The sequence below is a fragment of the Citrus clementina genome, unplaced genomic scaffold, assembly GCF_000493195.1.
Source record: "Citrus clementina cultivar Clemenules unplaced genomic scaffold, Citrus_clementina_v1.0 scaffold_122, whole genome shotgun sequence".
Classification (NCBI taxonomy): Eukaryota; Viridiplantae; Streptophyta; class Magnoliopsida; order Sapindales; family Rutaceae; genus Citrus; species Citrus x clementina.
The window spans coordinates 6356-23692 of NW_006263164.1; the positions used below are offsets into that span (position 1 = coordinate 6356).

Here is a 17337-nt window from a genome sequence, read left to right on the forward strand (position 1 = left end):
CTCAATCACAATAAAACCCTTTCAAAACATGAGAATTCATCTATCTTTTAAAAAATATCCTCAATAAACGTGAATTTCATGCTAAATCTGTTGATGCTGAAATCTGGTTGCCCTTAGCCCGACCAGATCGTTCTACTAACGCTTGTGTTGACAACGAAGAAGAGGTTGCACTCTCCCTACTTTAGCGCTTGCCTGAGCTCCTGAGACCCAAATCACTCTTTCTCTTCTTTCCGAGCCTGCGTTCACAGAAACAAGTCAGAGACGCCGGTGGTTTTGCCGGTGTAAACCATTCGATGCTTAAGTCAGTATAAGGTGTTTACGGGAAAACAATGTGATTTAAGTTGAGTGAACTAACTATAATATTCTCAACACAATGTGTATCAAAGATCTATATAGAATAAATTCTAGTTTCAGTTTGGCAGAATTTTCCCTTCTCTCTTAATTTTTTCGTCCTCTTCTTCATCGGTTTCTTGGAATTTTATAGGCAATCATCCCACGTTTTCTGAGTATTCTTCATGCCCCCCATTTTAGGGTGATGACGGACCTTCATGGGTCTTCAACCACCGAATCGTGGGTAAACGTGGGATGCCATGTTCTCCCCAACGGTTTGGGGCATGGCGAAACTGTCGTGAGTTCGTGAGTTCGTGAGATCGTGTTCTTTTTATTCGGGTAATCAGTATCTGGTCAGTATGTACCTCTAGTCGGTACTCGTTTATAGTTGGCATATGCCCCGTACAAGATGTATTACCAGGACTATGCTCGTGCCATTCAGCTGGGGAGATTTGCCCCAGGGTGAGGGGTGAGGGGTGAGGAGATAGTTGAGTTGATACTTTTCATTACTCAACACAAGTCTCCCAGTTTCTGGTCTCACAAGTGAAACGAGTTGAAACTAGAAACTAAGAGTTGACTCTGGTCGCCTCTGGGTAGCATCCTCTTGAGGTGATGTTTATGATGACGAACCTGAGGTGATGCTTATGATGACGGACTTGAGGTGATGTTTATTTATCTAAAGGGTTTTTGGCTTAGGTATGAGCATTCGTGAGCGTGTCCATTACGCAGCCGGGCTGACATCCATCATGTCGCCTTAATTACCGATGATGTGCCACTTTTCACCCTCTGTATTTGAAATTTGAAACGACGGCTTATCTATCCTCGATACGCGGCGATTGAACTGACATTTGTGTTACCCAAACACCTCAATTCTCTCTCCTGTATTAAAATCCCAATCTGAAACTTTATTGCAACTTATTTGCCGTCATTCTGCAATTAACCAACTTCCCTTTTCGGAATCAGACATATTTCCTACGTTGGGGATTTTCTTTTGCTTGATTCTCCCGCCGCCACAGCAGCATCTCTAGTGTCGTTTTATCTCAGGTACCGCCCTTAACTTTCTCTTTGGTTGTTATTGCTTGAGTTTTGTCCTGTTCTTTTGTACAAGTATATTTAGGTTTGCTGTATTTTCCCTCTTAAGACTTCATAATGTCAAGACGAAAAGGAAAATTAATAGCAGTTGAAAGTGATGAAGAAATTTATTCTTACCCTAATCTGTTTGGACCCCTTGATCCCCAAAATCCTTCCACCAACATAGGCCCTTCTTCCTATATGGTTACCTCTTAGTACCCCCGACCAGAAATTGTTTTGCCTCCTTCTGAATGTGAACCTAGTGGGAATCGCGGTGGTCAAGCATCGGGTTCCGGTGAAAATTGTTGTTCTGGGGGAGCTGAAATCCCTGAGGGAAAAGATGGTGATGAGGAGAGTAATTCCAGGCCGAACCGACCTTCTATGAAAAGAAATCTCGGCCATAGGATGGAGGCCGATTTTTATCCCATTGACGACCTCAAATTCGCCACTACCCACACCGACCTACTCAATCTGAGAACCCTCTACAACATCCCTGGGGACGTCATCCTCTCCATCCCTGGGAAGGGTGATGTTCCTAGTCGGCCTCCTAAGGGCTATGTAACTCTACATCTGGAGAGCTTCAAGCTAGGAGCTCGGTTACCTCTTCAGCCCTACTTCGCCAGGATATTGGGTAGCATGTACCTGGTTCCTGGTCAGCTGCACCCGAATGGGTGGAGGGTTCTCTCAGCCCTTTTTGTACTATGGGAGAGGTGTAAGCTCGGGGAGCCCTCCCTTGTGGAAATAAAGCACTTATATCAGCTGAGGAGCAATCTAAAGGAAGCGGGTTGGTATTATTTCATGTCGAGCTCTGCAAAAAAAAAAAAATTCATTACCGACATTCCCCCCTCATGTAAAAATTGGAAGGACAAATTCTTTTTTGCTGGGGAAAATTGGTGTCTGGCGATCTATTCGCTTGGTAGTGATATTCACCTTACCATGCGTTTTGTCACCCCAGGTTGTTTATTTTTCTTTACACTTCACGTATTTGGTCGTCACTTATTTGTTTCTTTAACCTTGTTTATGCTTTCAGATTCATGGGGTATGGTCAATAAACTTGACGATGACCCCCTACTCAACGTTGAAACCTCTCTGGTCAATGCCTCCACTTGTCGAGATCTTTTATCGCCGACCAATCTCGTCGGATCGCGCATGGTTGACGTCGCAGTTGGGTTGGATAACAAGATTCTCAGCGCCATGCCAAGAAAACGTGGTCGGGCATTAGGCGAATCTAGCGATGCCCCCTCTACTCAGAAGAAAAGCTATATTGCTCCTTCCAAAACTCCAGCTCCTGCTCTGCACCCTCCTCCTCCTCGAAAGAATGGCAGAGAGAAACTTCACGATAAGAGTCCTGAGGTTAGCACTCAGTCTAGAGATTGACCCCTGCCTCTTCCGCCTCGGGACCAGGGTGACTATTTAACCCCGCACCAGAAGGATTACTCTAAATCCGTGGGGCCTAAAATGGTCAAGGACATTGAGAGCATGAACCTTAGCGAGCTAGCTGGCTCTGTCTAGAAGATTTCTTTTAAGCTTGCCACTCTGGTTTCCCGCTACAAGAATAGGTCTGTTCGCCATAAAAGGAAGCTTCAAGCAGAGAATTAGGACCTGAAGAAGAAGGTTGAATCCGCTGATCGGTCAAAGGAAAAGATGCTCGATCTACATAGGCAGGTTATGGACCTGGAGGAGAAGGTTGCTATTGCTAAGTCTAAGTCCTCTAAGCTCGAGAGCGAGTTTGGTGACTTGAAGTCTGACCTCAAGGCTACACAAAGCGAGCGAGACACTTTGAGGACGGCCTACGAGGAGCAAGTCAAGTCCTTGAACGAGCAGATAGCCGAGCTGAAGGGCAAATCTGCTGAGGTGGACAACTGACTCGATGCGGAGTATGATTCCGGGCTCGCCTTTTGCTATAAATGCATCATGTTCGTGCTTAAAGAGGAGTACCCGGAACTAAACATGAGTAAGCTGGAGACGGGTGTGCAGAAGTATATGGCTGAGCAAGGCTAAAGGGATAAGGACCAGGGTGACCAGGATCAGGTCAAGGCTCCTTCAGGTGGGGAGCAAGAGAAGAAAGCAGGGGATCAAGCTTTGGGAGCAGGTTAGGGGTCAACACCTGCTCCTCTAGAAGTTTCTGGTCCTTCCATCTCCGAGATTACAGATCCTCCTTCTAATGAGACTGCTGAGCCTCAGAACCCATAAATTTGTTTTCTATGTAAATTCTGAATTTCTATTTATTTGTCAACATTTGGGCATTTATAAGCTTTTTATGCTTTCCAACTGCTTGCTTGCTTTAGTTTTGGTTGTTTCTGTAAATTATATTGAGAATTGTGCTTGCTCATCTTTAAGAAGCTGGGTAGGAAGAGGCAAACCCTTTGCCTTAGTAAAATTATTTATTTTACCTGCCTGTCTTTAGGCAACCGAGTAGGAATACGCACATAGTTGCCTTAGTGAATTTTGTAAAACTTACCTGCTGGTCCTTATACGACCGAGCAGGAATAGGTACATGTTTTCTTTAGAAAAATTTCGTAGACTTTGCCTGCTGGTCCTTTGGACGACCGAGTAGGAATAGACATATGTTTGCCTTAGTAAAATTTCGTAGACTTTGCCTGCTGGTCCTTTAGACGACTGAGCAAGAATAAGCACATGTTTGCCTTAGTAAAATTTGTCTAAAAAGAGAGTTTTGAGCTGAATTCATCTCTATTGAATTTTTTGTGGATTACAAGAGGCGAAATACATGCGCGTGCCATAATTCCATAATACATTTAGCATAAATAACTTAGCGGAATGAAACTTAATAAAGCACTTTGCTTACTGAAAATATTTCTTCAAGTGCTCAGCATTCCATGATCTCTTTACTTCTCGTCCATCTGGGTAGGCCAGTTTATAAGCTCTTGGGCCAGTTGTTCGCACTACCCTGTACAGGCCTTCCCAGTTTCGGGCTAAGAACGCCCTAGTTAGGATCTCTTGTGTTCCGGTTCACCTTTCTAAGCACCCAATTGTTGTGCAAATTTTATTGAACTCGCAAGCGCACGAATCTATTGTAGAATAAATCAATGGTGACGAGTGTCGATCCCACGAGGAGGTTGATTTTAATTGTATGTAGAATTAATTTTTCTAAATGGGTGGTTGGATTTATGGTAAAGATGATTTGGAATATCCTAAAATTTAAATTGAAATGGCAGAATTAAATTAAAGTGGAAACTATTATAATTGAAGCGCTTGGGTATCTGGATCCGCATCAACATGCACCATGGGCTAAATATTCTTTATTAGTGCCAATTAAATCATGAGGGGGGAATCCACACCTCATGAACCACACTCTAATCAATATGGTGCTAAGGGCTTATCGTGCCAAATAATAATAACCTTGTACTAGGGAGCCGATGAAATCAGGGCGGTATATAGACAAGATTATTATTATTTATCGACAATAAGTCGAAACATCCACAATAATTAGAGGGGAAGAGAAATTAAATTTATCAAATAAAGCCCATGGCACATGTTGAGACTTCACCTTCAACCCAAGTTTGAAAGAAAATTAGCTACTCATAATTGAACTAGAGGCAAAATAAGAATTTATTAAAATACGTAGAAAATACAAGATAAAAAAGGAATTACAGAAAATGAAGCTAAAAAATGAATTCAGAGATGCCAAATTAGGGGGGAAGAGCCCCTTTTTTATAGATACACTAAGTAAATCATGGTCATCGGATTAAAAATATTTTGGACGCTCAGGATTGCGCCATGTCATCAGTCAACAGTACGCGGTTTGACCACACGGTTTGAATAGTAACACGGTTTGACCAAGCGGTTTGAATAGTGACGTGGTTTGAACAGTGACGCGGTTTGGTTGAAAATAATCCTGTGTATATGCATGTATCGTACGCATGATTTTTGGTCCACTGACATGCTGCCACGTCACCGATCAACAGTGCATAAGAATTTTGTCCAATAGAATTGTGACACCTCCTCATCAGTCAATGGCACATCATCGGTCAATACCACGTTATCATTCTGTATATGTGAACAGTGTCGTGAACAGTAATATGGACAATACCGTACATATGAATAGTACTATACATGTGAACAATGACATTTTTCTTTTTATACTCCTCCTAAGGTTTTCGACTATCATGAGTTCAAAAGTGATGTCCGTTTTGTTGTCTGATCTCTCGTTCATTGTGAAATGACCATGATGCCCCTAAAATACATAAAATACTTAATTAAAATAAAACACATAATTAAATCACAAGAGGTTTAAATACATAAAAGTAAGGGTGTTAGTAAGACTTGAAATGTAAAATAACGATTTTCTCTTTTATAAATATACACTTTCTAACACTCAACACCAATCTCCTGCTTGAAATTGCCTCATGCGTACATTCTTGTTGTAGTATCGCATGATTTTTTGTTGGCATTGGGCTACTTTCTGCGAGACCTCTTCTCTTTTTTCCTCCAACAGGTCTAGGTTCATACATATCTGCTCGTCATTTTGTTCCTCGTTCAAATATTTTGTCCGATGCGTTCCCACCCCAATTTCTGCTAGGATTACTGCCTCATGACCGAAAGTTAAGGTAAACGGGGTTTGTCCCGTTGCGGTTTTGTGGGTTATCCGGTATGCCCATAACACTCTTAGTAATTCGTCGACCCAAGCTCCCTTCTTCTCTTCCAGCCTGATTTTCAGGAGTTTGTTTATAACTTTGTTGGCTGCCTCTACCTGCCCGTTTGCCTGGGGATGTGCTGGGGTACAAAACTTCAAATCTATGCCCAAGTTTTGGCAAAACTCTCTGAAATTGTGGTTGTCAAATTACCTCCCATTGTCTGTTATGATGGCATTGGGAATTCCGTATCTGTAAATGATGTTCTTCTAAACAAAACCAGTTGTCTTCTTCTCCGTGATTTGACTGAGGGCTTCCACTTCCACCCATTTGCTGAAATAATCAATAGCTACAATTGCATGTGTTGCATCTCCTCGTCCTTTGGGTAATGGACCGATCAGGTCAATCCCCCACTGGGCAAAAGGCCAAGGGGATGACATAGCAGTTAACTTCTCGGGGGGCTGAGCAGGGACAACTGAGAAACTTTGGTAGACTTTACAACTTCTGGTCATCTCTTTCGCATCCTAGTACATAGTCGGCCAAAAATATCCCTGTCATAGCGCTTTGAACGCTAAAGTCCTTGCCCCTGAATGATTGCCGCAAATTCCCTCATGTATTTCTCTTAACACATAATCAGCTTTCTCGACGTCTAAGCACCTCAACAGGGGCAAGGTGAAACCTCGGCGGTAGAACATCCCATCAAGCATCGTATACCTTGTCGCTCGACATTTCAATTTCCTTGCTTGCTTCCTGTCCTCTGGTAAAATGCCATTGCGAATGTACGACAGGATTGGGTCAATCCAGAACCTTTCAGTGTCTACCCTCTTTACTTCTATTTCCTCCCCTATATTTGGCGAGGTCCTCACTTATAATGAGACTGACTTGGGCAACTTCGGATCTGCAATTGCGGCCATTATGGCCAATATATCTGCTCGGTAATTCTCTGTCCTGGATATCTAATTTATTTCTACCTCTCGGAAGAGCCTAATCATCTGCTTTACTTTCTTCAAATAAAGCTTCATTTTCTCTTCCCCAGCTTGGAATTGCTCATTGAACTTATTACAGACCAGTTGGGAATCTATTCGGATCTCTACCCTTTTCGCTCGTAGTGCATGTGCCAACCCGAGCCCAGTGATGAAGACTTCATATTCTGCCGGATTATTCGTGAGCTGAAATTCGAACTTCACTGCATAGGACACCTCGGCCTCTTCTGGGCTTCGTATTACCACTCCTGCTCTGGACCCTTGTTCACTGCGTGACCCATCAAACATTATCAACCACACCCCTCTGGTTTTTTTGATTCAACCGGTTGCTCCTCGTGAACCCCTTCCCCTGGCTCCGTACAGTCCACCACAAAATCAGCTAAGGCTTGGGCTTTGATCGCTCCTCGAGGTCTGTAAGTTAGGTCAAACTCACTCAGCTCCACAGACTATTTCACTAATCGACCAGATGCATCTGGTTTTAGGAGCGTTTGCCGAAGAGGTTGGTCAGTCATCACAACTATCAGGTGTGCTTGGAAGTATGGTCTGAGTTTATGTGCTGCCGTTACTAAAGCCAGCGCCCATTTCTCCATCATGGGATATCTGGTTTCTGCGTCCACCAGGGCCTTACTAGTGTAGTACACTGGGTGTTGTTTTCCCTCATCTTCTCTGACTAACACCGAGTTGGTAGCCCACTTGGAGACAGCAAAGTACAAATACAACTCGTCACCCTCTCTCGGAGTTGATAATAATGGGGCACTAGCAAGATACTCATTCAGTTGCCCAAATGCCTCCTCACATTCTGCTGTCCACTCAATTTTCCTTAATTTCCTCATAATCTAGAAGAAAGGGTGACATTTATCCGTGGCTCGTGAAATGAACCGGTTGAATGCCGCCAATTTCTCTTTAAGACTCTGTACCTCCTTAACTATTCGGGGGACTTCATTTCTATCACTGCCCGTATTTTTTTCTGGGTTGGCCTCTATCCCACGGTGGCTTATCAGAAATCCCAAGAATTTACCCGAGCTAACTCCAAACGCACACTTCTCCGGATTCAACTTCATTTGGTACTTCCTCAGCAGGTCAAAGGTTTCTTCCAAATGCCGTACATGATCTGCTGAGTTCTTAGACTTCGTGATCATACCATCCACATATACCTCTATGGTGTGTCCAATCAACGGCTTGAAAATCCTATTCACCAACCTCTAATACGTTGCTCCTGCATTTTTCAAGCCGAAGGGCATCACCTTATAGCAAAATAAACCCATGTTAGTTATAAACGTGGAGCTCTCCTCATCCTGTTTGTCCATGGGTATCTGGTTGTATCTAGAAAAAGTGTCCATAAAATTGAGCAGGTTGTGGCCCGCCGTTGAGTCAACTGATCTATTTTGGGTAAGGAAAAACCATCATTTGGGCATACCTTGTTGAGATATGTGAAATCCACACACATTCTCCATTTTCCGTTTGCCTTCTTTACCAACACCACGTTGGAGATCCATTCTAGATACTTAGCCTCGTATCTTTCTTGGTTAAAGCATCTCATTTTTTATCTTACCGACCTAGCCCCCTTTCTGATAGCTAATTTATGACAGGCCACCTCGGGATCAATTCCTGGCATGTCTTCGTACGACCAGGCAAATATGTATGTGTGAAACTGTAGGCATCTTATCAACTCACCCCTTGTAGTTTCTCCCAATCCTGACTTGATCCTTACTACTATGCTCGGGTTATCCTTGCTCATCAAAACCTCCTCTAGTTTCTCAGCTGGTTCCTGGCGACCCTTCTTGGAATCTCCTCGATTATCCAGCGTGGTAACTTGTAATGTTTCCTTGGCGGCTGTAGCATAACAACTCCTCGCTATTCTCTGGTCACCTCTCACCATGCCCACAACCCCGTTCACTCTGTATTGCAATGCCAGATAATGCGTGGATGTAACACATTGGCTTACCCTCATGAAAGGTCGCCCTAGTATCATATGGTAAGGGCTTTTCTCTTCCACCACTATAGAATCCAACATTACTGTTTTTTCAAACGACTTTGATCCCTCGGTAATCGGCAGCTCGATGATTCCCATGGGGGTCAACCATCCTCCACCAAATCCCTTCAGAGATGTGTTTGTCTGTTCCAACTTTAATTCTACAATTCCCATTTCATCCAAAGTCGACTTAAAAAGTATATCGACCGAGCTGCGTGTGTCTACCAATATTCGCTGAAACTCTTTACCCGTCGCGGTTGCCTTAATTACCAGTGCGTCCTCATGGGGGTATAAGACACCCTCTTCGTCATCATCCATCCACATAATGGGAACTTGTCTTACCCTCGCCCTCTTGGCAGCCGGCAAATTGAAAAGCACTTCTTTACTGGTCAGGGCATATCGTCTATAATTCTTCCTGGCCCTGTTCGAATCTCCAGCTAATGTCAGCCCTCCTGCTATCATCCGGATGGTTGGCTGCTCACGCTCCAGACTCCTCTAAACTCTATTCCCCAGGGCATATTGTGATTCTATGACAGGAAATGCCCCATCCACATACTCATCCAGGTATCGGTTTCTTACCAGATCCTTCACCTGGTTTTTTAAATCACGGCACTAGCCGATAGTGTGGCCACGAGTGTCGTGGAACTTGCAGAATCTGCCTTTATCCCGTTTGTGAGCTGGTTTGGTTACAGGAGCAGGGGGTACAGCAGGCCTCGTCCTTCAATTCTTTCATACAATTCTTCCATAGAAACTTTCAACGGGGTGTACTGCTTATACGCCAAGCTCTGATCAATCAGTTGGACTGCTCGGCTGTCATGAAAATCATTTCGGCTTGGCACTGGGGGAGGTTGGTTTGGTCAGCCCGCCTTGGGGTTAACTGCATTCAACGCCCTAGGAGCGTTGTGATAAGGATGGGCAGCCATCTGTTAGAATTCACGCTACCGCTCAGGGAATGGGGAGCGCTGATGCTGAGTTCGGCTGTGTTGGAACTGTTGTGGTCTTTAAGTTATGGGGTAAGGGCGGGACCAAGCTGATGTTCCTCCCATTACTAATGATTCCCCAGCTCGCTTTCCAGACTCGTTCCCACTCAGTGTTCTCTTCTCCTTTCGCCTCAGCTCCTCCAGTTGTTCACTCTTTATACTCACCGTTTTCTCCTCTTCAATTTCTATATCTCTCATCGCCTGCTCATATCCCGCCGAATAACTATGAATGATGGGATTTCTCAGGTTATACCACAATCGGCTTATCCTCACACCTTCTTTTAATCCTTTTAGTGCTTGTGGGTGATTGAAAGCTCCCAGATCAAGCACGGCCCGATGATATCTCTTCACGAAATCGCGAAGGGATTCGTGCTCCTCTTGCTTCATCCCCATCAATTCCATCATGTCGTCCTCTGGGGCTACCGTTTTGCGGAACTACTAGGCCAACTCTTGGCATATTTGCTCATAGCCCCTTATACTTCCACGCGGCAACTTACAGTACCACTCTCGGGCTCGTTCCTCTAGTGTCAATGAGAACACCCTACACCTCTAAGCTGGTGTTAACCCCTGCACACCCGTCATGTCATTGAAACGCTCAATATGCACCAGCGGGTCACTTCTCCCGGAGTATTTGAGGTCGGAAAAGCAGAAATCTCTCAAGATCATAGTACCCATGATCTCGGCTGATAGCGGAGACTCTTCATCCAACATTATCCTCCAGCTCGTTGGCTTTCTCTTGCCTAAATCTCATCCATCACCTGCGCCAACCGTCGTACCTCACCTTCCAATTATAAATCGCGGTCAAGATTGCGTGCGGCTACTTGATCTTGCTCCTGCTCAGCATTATGCAGCTGCTGTTTGAGCTCACTTTCCTCAACATTTGTTCCTCGACTATCAATTCCCGGAGCACGCCCAGAGCGAGATTGGTCTCTCCCCTCATCTGTACGCTCTCCTGGGATCCGAACTGAACTTCTATGGGGATGCACCCCATAAGGTTGCTCTGCCAACGGAGGAATCTCCTCAGTTCTACGCCTCCGATGGCTGGGCTCTGCGATGGCTTCATCTCTCACTGCGGTGGTCTCATACTCCCTTCTCCGGTCATCTCTCAGCTCATGCAATATAGCTATGAGAGTCTCCATTTGCTTCTCCATTCGCTCCATTCGTTCTTGCATCATTCTCTCTCTAGCCTCGTTTGCTATCTCTCAGAGAGTTATCGTCTAGACGGTTTTATTGTCGCCCCTCAGGGCGTCCTTCCTTGTCACATCCATAACCGATCGCCTGCTGCTCCTCTGATGATTAGTAACTTGGTGGTATCTTTTTATCTAGCTCCCCACAGACGACGCCAAAATATTGATGCTGAAATCTGGTCGCCCTTAGCCCGACCAGATTGTTCCACCAACGCTTGTGTTAACAACGGAGAAGAGGTTGCACTCTCCCTGCTTTAGCGATTGCCCGAGCTCCTGGGACCCAAATCACTTTTTCTCTTCTTTCTAAGCCTGTGTTCATAGAAACAAGTCAGAGACGTCGGTGGTTTTGCCGGCGTAAACCCTTCGATGCTTAAGTTAGTATAAGGTGTTTACGGGAAAACAATGTGATTTAAGTTGAGTAAACTAACTATAATATTTTCAACACAATGTGTATCAAAGATCTGTATAGAATAAATTCTGGTTTCAGTTTGGCAGAGTTTTCCCTTCTCTCTTAATTTTTTCGTCCCATTCTTCATCGGTTTCTTGGACTTTTATAGGCAATCATCCCACGTTTTCTGAGTATTCTTCATGCCCCCCATTTTAGGGTGATGACGGACCTTCATGGGTCTCCAACCACCGAATCGTGGGTAAACGTGAGATGTCATGTTCTCCCCAGCGGTTTGGGGCATGGTGAAACTGTCGTGAGTTCGTGAGATCGTGTCCTTTTTTTTGAGTGATGAGTATCTGGTCGGTATGTACCTCTGATCGGTACTCGTTTATAGTTGGCATATGCCCCGTACAAAATGTTTTACCAGGACTCTTCTCGTGCCATTCAGCTGGAGAGATTTACCCCAGGGTAAGGGGCACTACTAGAAAAATGGTCTTTACTGACTTTAGAATAGTGTCAGAAATTACTTTTACTGACACTTGTTAATTGTGTCAGTAATCTGGGAGTCAGAAAAATAGTGACACTTGTAAGTGGTGTCAGTGATTACTATTACTATAGTATCACTAAAATAATAACACCATGATATCAAAAATATTACAATACTATATTAGTATTTGTGATTACTGTTACTATAGTATCACTACTTTATTTATTATTTTAAAAAAAAATTATATAAAATGACATGTTGCCCATTGATTTGTTGATAGAATTAAAAGGCTGTGAGAAATAAGAACAAAAATCAATTTATATATCAAAACCTTTCATAACATTTAAATATTATCAATATATATTACACAATCCAAATACTTCAATACACAAAGATGTCTTATTACAAGACATCTTATTCTTATAATTGAATAATCTTAACTGCTATTATCCAATCAAATTCCTTCTACAATCCAAATCAATTTATATATCAATTCCTTCTACCCAGTAAAAACTTAACTCCAAGCAAAAATCTAGATTTGCATCTCAATGTCTTAGAGTCGTGCATGTAAGTCTGATGAGTTGGTAGCCTGGGCAGAAACAGAGTTTCTGTCACCTCCCACCTCAGTGGAGTTTGCAACTCTACTGGTATCCTGAGAACATAGGTAAGACAATGACTGCAGCCACGAAACTAAAGTAGGCTTGCGTGTAACATCATCAGATTCAGCAACCAATGAGAATAACTCATTAAGGACCAAATTCTGTCCATCTTTTGGCAACTTCATGATCAGCTGTGCCAACAACTTCATCAAGTTTGATAGTACCTAAAATAGCAAGTAAATGCTAATTTTAGAAAAATCATACAATGGTTTAAGTAATTAGTGCATTAATTTTAACATTTGTATATTTAAATGGACGTGGAGAGAAATTTACACATTTATTTTTTCTTTGATTTTTTTCCTTTGATTCCAAGAAAACCAACTTCTATATCCAAAACATTGTGGCAAGCAATGGAACAAACTATGTAAGCAAGCAAACATTCCACATGGAGAATGAAATGTAGGTAGGAGTGGTGGGGGAGGGGGTGCAGCATGGGGTGGGTAGGAAAAGGAGGGCACTATTTAACAAGATACATTAAAGTGTGTAAAGTGATATTATTAGACAATTACTTGCCTGTATATCAACTAGAGAAATGAGCCGTAAAAGAACCTCTATGATTTTCTTACAAGGTTCTGACTCTCCTTGCCAGTTCTTCCATATATCAGCCTTGTAAGCAAACACTTCACCACAGAGCCTATCAGCTTTTACAACAAGACTGTTGATACAATAAAATATGGCTGGACTTCCAGTAGGAAGATGTCGAACCAAGGCCACAACCCCAGAAGCCATACCTTTAAACAGAGTAGTGCTAGGATATTCCTGTATTCAAATCCACATAAAAAAAAAGAGAAAAAAAAGGTGTTAATACCTATAATGTGATTATAAAACCTCAGATTTCACCAATATAGTTTTCAACTACTTCAAATACCGCTAAAGATCTCTCCATGCAATAGAAAACAAGTTGCTCCTTTAATGAGACTCTTTCATCTTGGTTAGAATCCTTCCCTGAAGAGATGAATCCCACAAACATAGAATGTGAAGCTCGAGCTACCTTTTTATTTGGATGTCCTATATACCTGATTTCACATTGTAAGGAACCAAAACTTTCATACATGCATACATGATTTTACATAAATATTAGCTTCCTGATAAACTTAGTCTGCCAGAGGATACAAGAACATAGTAGGTGCTAACACCTGTCTGAAAATAGGAGCAATTACATGTTCAATGCAAGTTGGAATAACCCGTAAATAAAACAAGATGCGAGCAGTTTGTACCTCATCCTTGTACCAAATGTATTCCATCTTCTGCAGGACGGAAACGTCTACAAGAAAATAATTTCAGTATAATAAAAAATAACAATCTAATGAGTGAAATCAACCAAAAAAAGGGAACTCATTTTACATGCATAATCAGCACTTGATAAAATATCAAGCATAACAAGAAGATGATAACCAAATACAGCTCAATCGATTACCTTGCCAATTTGTCAAGTCAGCATAAGAGGGCATGGATTCTACAAAAGAGACACACGCAGATTCGTTCTCCTGAACACTCACAACAACTCCTCGAATCGTGTCCATGTATTCTAAAAGACGCATCCGACGGAAGTACTCTACACAAGAAAATGAAAAGGCTCGCTTGGATTCGAAGAGGCTCGCTTTCCGCTACTGATGCTCTCGCTCACGTGCTGGGTTTGAAGAGGCTCGCTGGTTGCTGATGCTGCTGCTCGAGCTCTCGTGTTGGGTTCGCAGAGGCTTACTGGCCGCTGATGCTGCTCGCGCTCGCGTGCTGGGTTCGCAGAGGCTTACTGGCCGCTGATGCCGCTCGCGCTCTACTGTTGGGTTCGCCGCTGTTGCTGTATGGTTCTCGTGGCTGCTGCATCGCTAGCTGGTGGTGATAGCTGATGGGTTCGATTGGCATTCAACAATGGTTGGATTGATCGGTGATGGCTGCGATTTAAGTTGTATGGGTGTCGGCCGACGGTTGTTGGCTTTTGATTCTTGCTTGTGTTTAATTTAGGGATTGGTAGTTGAGCACTTTTTGACAATTTAGATGTTAGGGATTTTTCAGATCTGGGGAGCTTAGGAACCAAATACTTTGGTAGAAGGAGTTGAAAAGTTGTATTTTGGATAAGATAAGACTTGTCTATTTGTTTTGTTTTTACCCACTCAAAAAGCACAACTCTAAAAAAATTAAAAATCGTAGCCTAGTGGTCTTTTGATTCAATGTAGAAGCTCTAGGTTTAAGAGGTCTTGGGTTCGAATTCAGACTAAAACAAAATTAAAATGATAATTTTTAATTGCTGATACCTAAGTGTCATTGATTGCTATTACTAAAGCTATTGATACTTCAGTATTAGTAATTACTGATACATATCTATTAAACGCGGAAAATGATCCAAATATATGTATATACTGATACTTTTAAATAAAGTGTCAGAACACAAGTATCAGTAAAGACCATTTTTCTAGTAGTGGGGTGAGGAGATAGTTGAGCTGGTACTTTTCATTACTCAACAAAATCTATTAAAGACAAGGTCTCATACAGTTATATATTTTCCTTCCTTTCGTATTGTTGATTATTTGAAAAAAAATGAAAAAAAAATTGACATGGACATCTAAGGAGGAGGATATTTTTATCCCATCAATTATTGGTGTGCGCATAAACATGATTGATTTTAAGCGTTTGTCATTTTGCTTCATCAAAATGGCCATTAAATGCACAAGAATATCAACTTCATGCGCCTATTGAAGAGATGGATAATCTCTCTCATCATAATCTTAAAAAAAAAATGGCACCCTATTTTATTTTTATGATATTTAAATAGTTTGTATGGCATTGGTCCTAAAGTTAATTTTATCATTGTATCCTATATTTTAAGCGAATTGTTTGGCTCTTTGTAATTAGTAACCCGCACTTAAAAAAATTATCATGATTCATGAGTTCATTGTATGGATGACTAACTATTTTAAGTGAATATTTTATTTTCGTTTTGAGTGGAGTTAAAGAAGATTATTGATTATGGTTTGTTAGATATTGATGGTTTTCTGAGATTCCTTTTGTTTTATTTTTTATTTTTCATTGTAACAAGGTAGTTTTTGTAAATAATATTACATACTTTTTCTTTCTTTTTATCTCTTCAATAAATTATATAGGCAATTGGATTTGTTTTCCTACAAGGCTGTGTGTGGGTATATATATATATATATATATATTAAAATATTACTAAATGAAAGCACTACGTAGAAACAACAAATAAAATTTTATTTAGCGGTTATCATTTAGAATCGTCATTGTTTGATGTATTTAGAGCTAAATGTTAATATAATAATTGCATAATATGTCAACATGCTCCTAACAAATTTTTTTTTTTTTTTAATGTATGACTTAAGATATTAGTAAAACAACTCTAAAAATTTGACAGTATTCGGATGCATATGTATACATTAAAATTTAGAACAATGGAATCATAAAATCTGGGAATTTATTTTATATTTAACTTTGTATTATTTTCTTTTTTTTTTATTTTTAACCAGTATATATTTAGTTTTAGACTTGACTTAAACAAGCATTATTAAAGATGTGAATTTTGTTGAACTAACCCATCGATGCACTTTAGTACCCGATGAGTTATGCATGTATTTTATGTGTGCGCCATTTTATGTATTTATGCACGTATAAGATCTTATAATGGACAAAATGAAGTCTAAATTTTAGTTATGTGGAACGAAACTTCTCAGAAATTATTGGACAACCCTACCTAAAGGAAACTTCTCAGACCATTCTCAGAAATTATTGATTCAAATGGGAAACTTCTCATTTATTCAAATGTGACCTCAGGGAGCTTTGGGTGCAACGAAACTTCTCAGACCATTCTCAGATATTATTGATTCATTGGAGCTTAAAGACCCTTTTGTACGGAACTGGATAGATCTTCTGGCTTTCCTGCTTGCAGGGGTGAAATCTAATGGTATACTCTCAGCAGAGATGGTAACTATTATGTAATTGTTTTTTCCTGAAAGAAATTAAATCTGGATATACTATTAATGATTATAACTGCTGTTTCCTTAGCATGTTTGAATTTGTCTGCATGAGTATGCTGCTGATCACTTGTGCAAAGAGAAAATGACTACAGTGGTCAACACATTATGTACTGTAAAACAACGTGAGATTAATTTATCATAATTTCATTCACCGAACTGAAAATCTCGTTATATATCGCGCTTGTATGTCTGGTATACTGATAACATGATATCTCTATTCATGTTCTTGGTTATGAAATCATAGTAATTTATATCTATAGATGATGCCTTCGTATATCTGACCTCATCTTTCTTTTTCCAATCCTTTTCAGGTTTACATGTTTGCAGAATGGTACAAGCCAGGTTGCTCTCTGGAGTACCCCCTTCGTGGAAGTGGGGCTCTTGTTAATGCTCTTGTCCGGGGAATAGAGAAGTTTGGCGGACGACTTTCACTGAGAAGTCGTGGAAAAGATAGTAGTTGAAAATGATAGAGCCACCGGAGTCGAGCTAAGCAGCGGTCAAGTAAGTCGATTTTGTTGTGGTAAACAGGAGTTCTAAGACTAATCTCAAGTGAATTATGTGTTTTTTGTGTCATTAATGGAGAGATGTCTTGAAATGCTGCAGTTTATACGTGCTAGAAAGGCTGTTGTCAGTAATGCATCTATGTGGGACACGTTAAAGCTGTTACCTAAGGAAGTTGTTCCAAAGTCCTACCGAGATAGG

General features: G+C 41.4%; 3 protein-coding genes and 1 long non-coding RNA gene across 4 annotated transcripts; 2 read left to right on the forward strand and 2 right to left on the reverse strand.

The window, feature by feature from the left end:
• Positions 1-1630: 1630 nt before the first annotated feature.
• Positions 1631-2778, forward strand: LOC112101523 (the record flags this gene model as incomplete). The annotated part of the gene is made up of 2 exons (XM_024192187.1): positions 1631-2185; positions 2432-2778. Coding segments are annotated over 2 exons (902 nt in total), but the record flags the coding sequence as incomplete, so codon positions are not given.
• Positions 2779-7422: 4644 nt separating this feature from the next.
• LOC112101524 lies at positions 7423-9410 on the reverse strand. The gene is made up of 3 exons (XM_024192188.1): positions 8651-9410; positions 7894-8132; positions 7423-7812 (listed from the first exon to the last, which is right to left on the reverse strand). Exons 1-3 carry the CDS (start codon positions 9408-9410, stop codon positions 7423-7425), a joined length of 1389 nt encoding a protein of 462 aa, XP_024047956.1.
• Positions 9411-12525: 3115 nt separating this feature from the next.
• On the reverse strand, positions 12526-14473 carry LOC112101525. Its single transcript, XM_024192189.1, has 7 exons — positions 14401-14473; positions 14067-14225; positions 13763-13913; positions 13518-13665; positions 13271-13408; positions 13163-13240; positions 12526-12813 (listed from the first exon to the last, which is right to left on the reverse strand). The coding sequence occupies exons 1-7, from the start codon at positions 14471-14473 to the stop codon at positions 12544-12546; spliced, it is 1017 nt and encodes a 338-aa protein (XP_024047957.1). The 3' UTR covers positions 12526-12543.
• A 2043-nt stretch (positions 14474-16516) lies between these two features.
• Positions 16517-17328, forward strand: LOC112101526. The gene is made up of 3 exons (XR_002907549.1): positions 16517-16582; positions 16947-17136; positions 17239-17328. It is a non-coding gene; the product is annotated as an uncharacterized LOC112101526 (long non-coding RNA).
• The last annotated feature ends 9 nt before the right edge of the window (positions 17329-17337 follow it).

Bases quoted from the DNA above. Each gene is read 5' to 3' on its own strand.
- LOC112101524 (XM_024192188.1), bottom strand. From the start codon at position 9,410: ATGATAGCAGGAGGGCTGACATTAGCTGGAGATTCGAACAGGGCCAGG. The intron at 8,133-8,650 runs GTGAGTTGATAA...GACACACCATAG, and splicing joins ATTGGGAGAAACTACAAGGG to AGGTATATGTGGATGGTATG. The intron at 7,813-7,893 runs GTACAGAGTCTT...CCTTTCTTCTAG, and splicing joins TCCCCCGAATAGTTAAGGAG to ATTATGAGGAAATTAAGGAA.
- LOC112101525 (XM_024192189.1), bottom strand. From the start codon at position 14,473: ATGCAGCAGCCACGAGAACCATACAGCAACAGCGGCGAACCCAACAGT. The intron at 13,241-13,270 runs GTGTTTGCTTAC...GATATATGGAAG, and splicing joins CTGATAGGCTCTGTGGTGAA to AACTGGCAAGGAGAGTCAGA. The intron at 12,814-13,162 runs GCAAGTAATTGT...TTGCTATTTTAG, and splicing joins TTTCTCTAGTTGATATACAG to GTACTATCAAACTTGATGAA.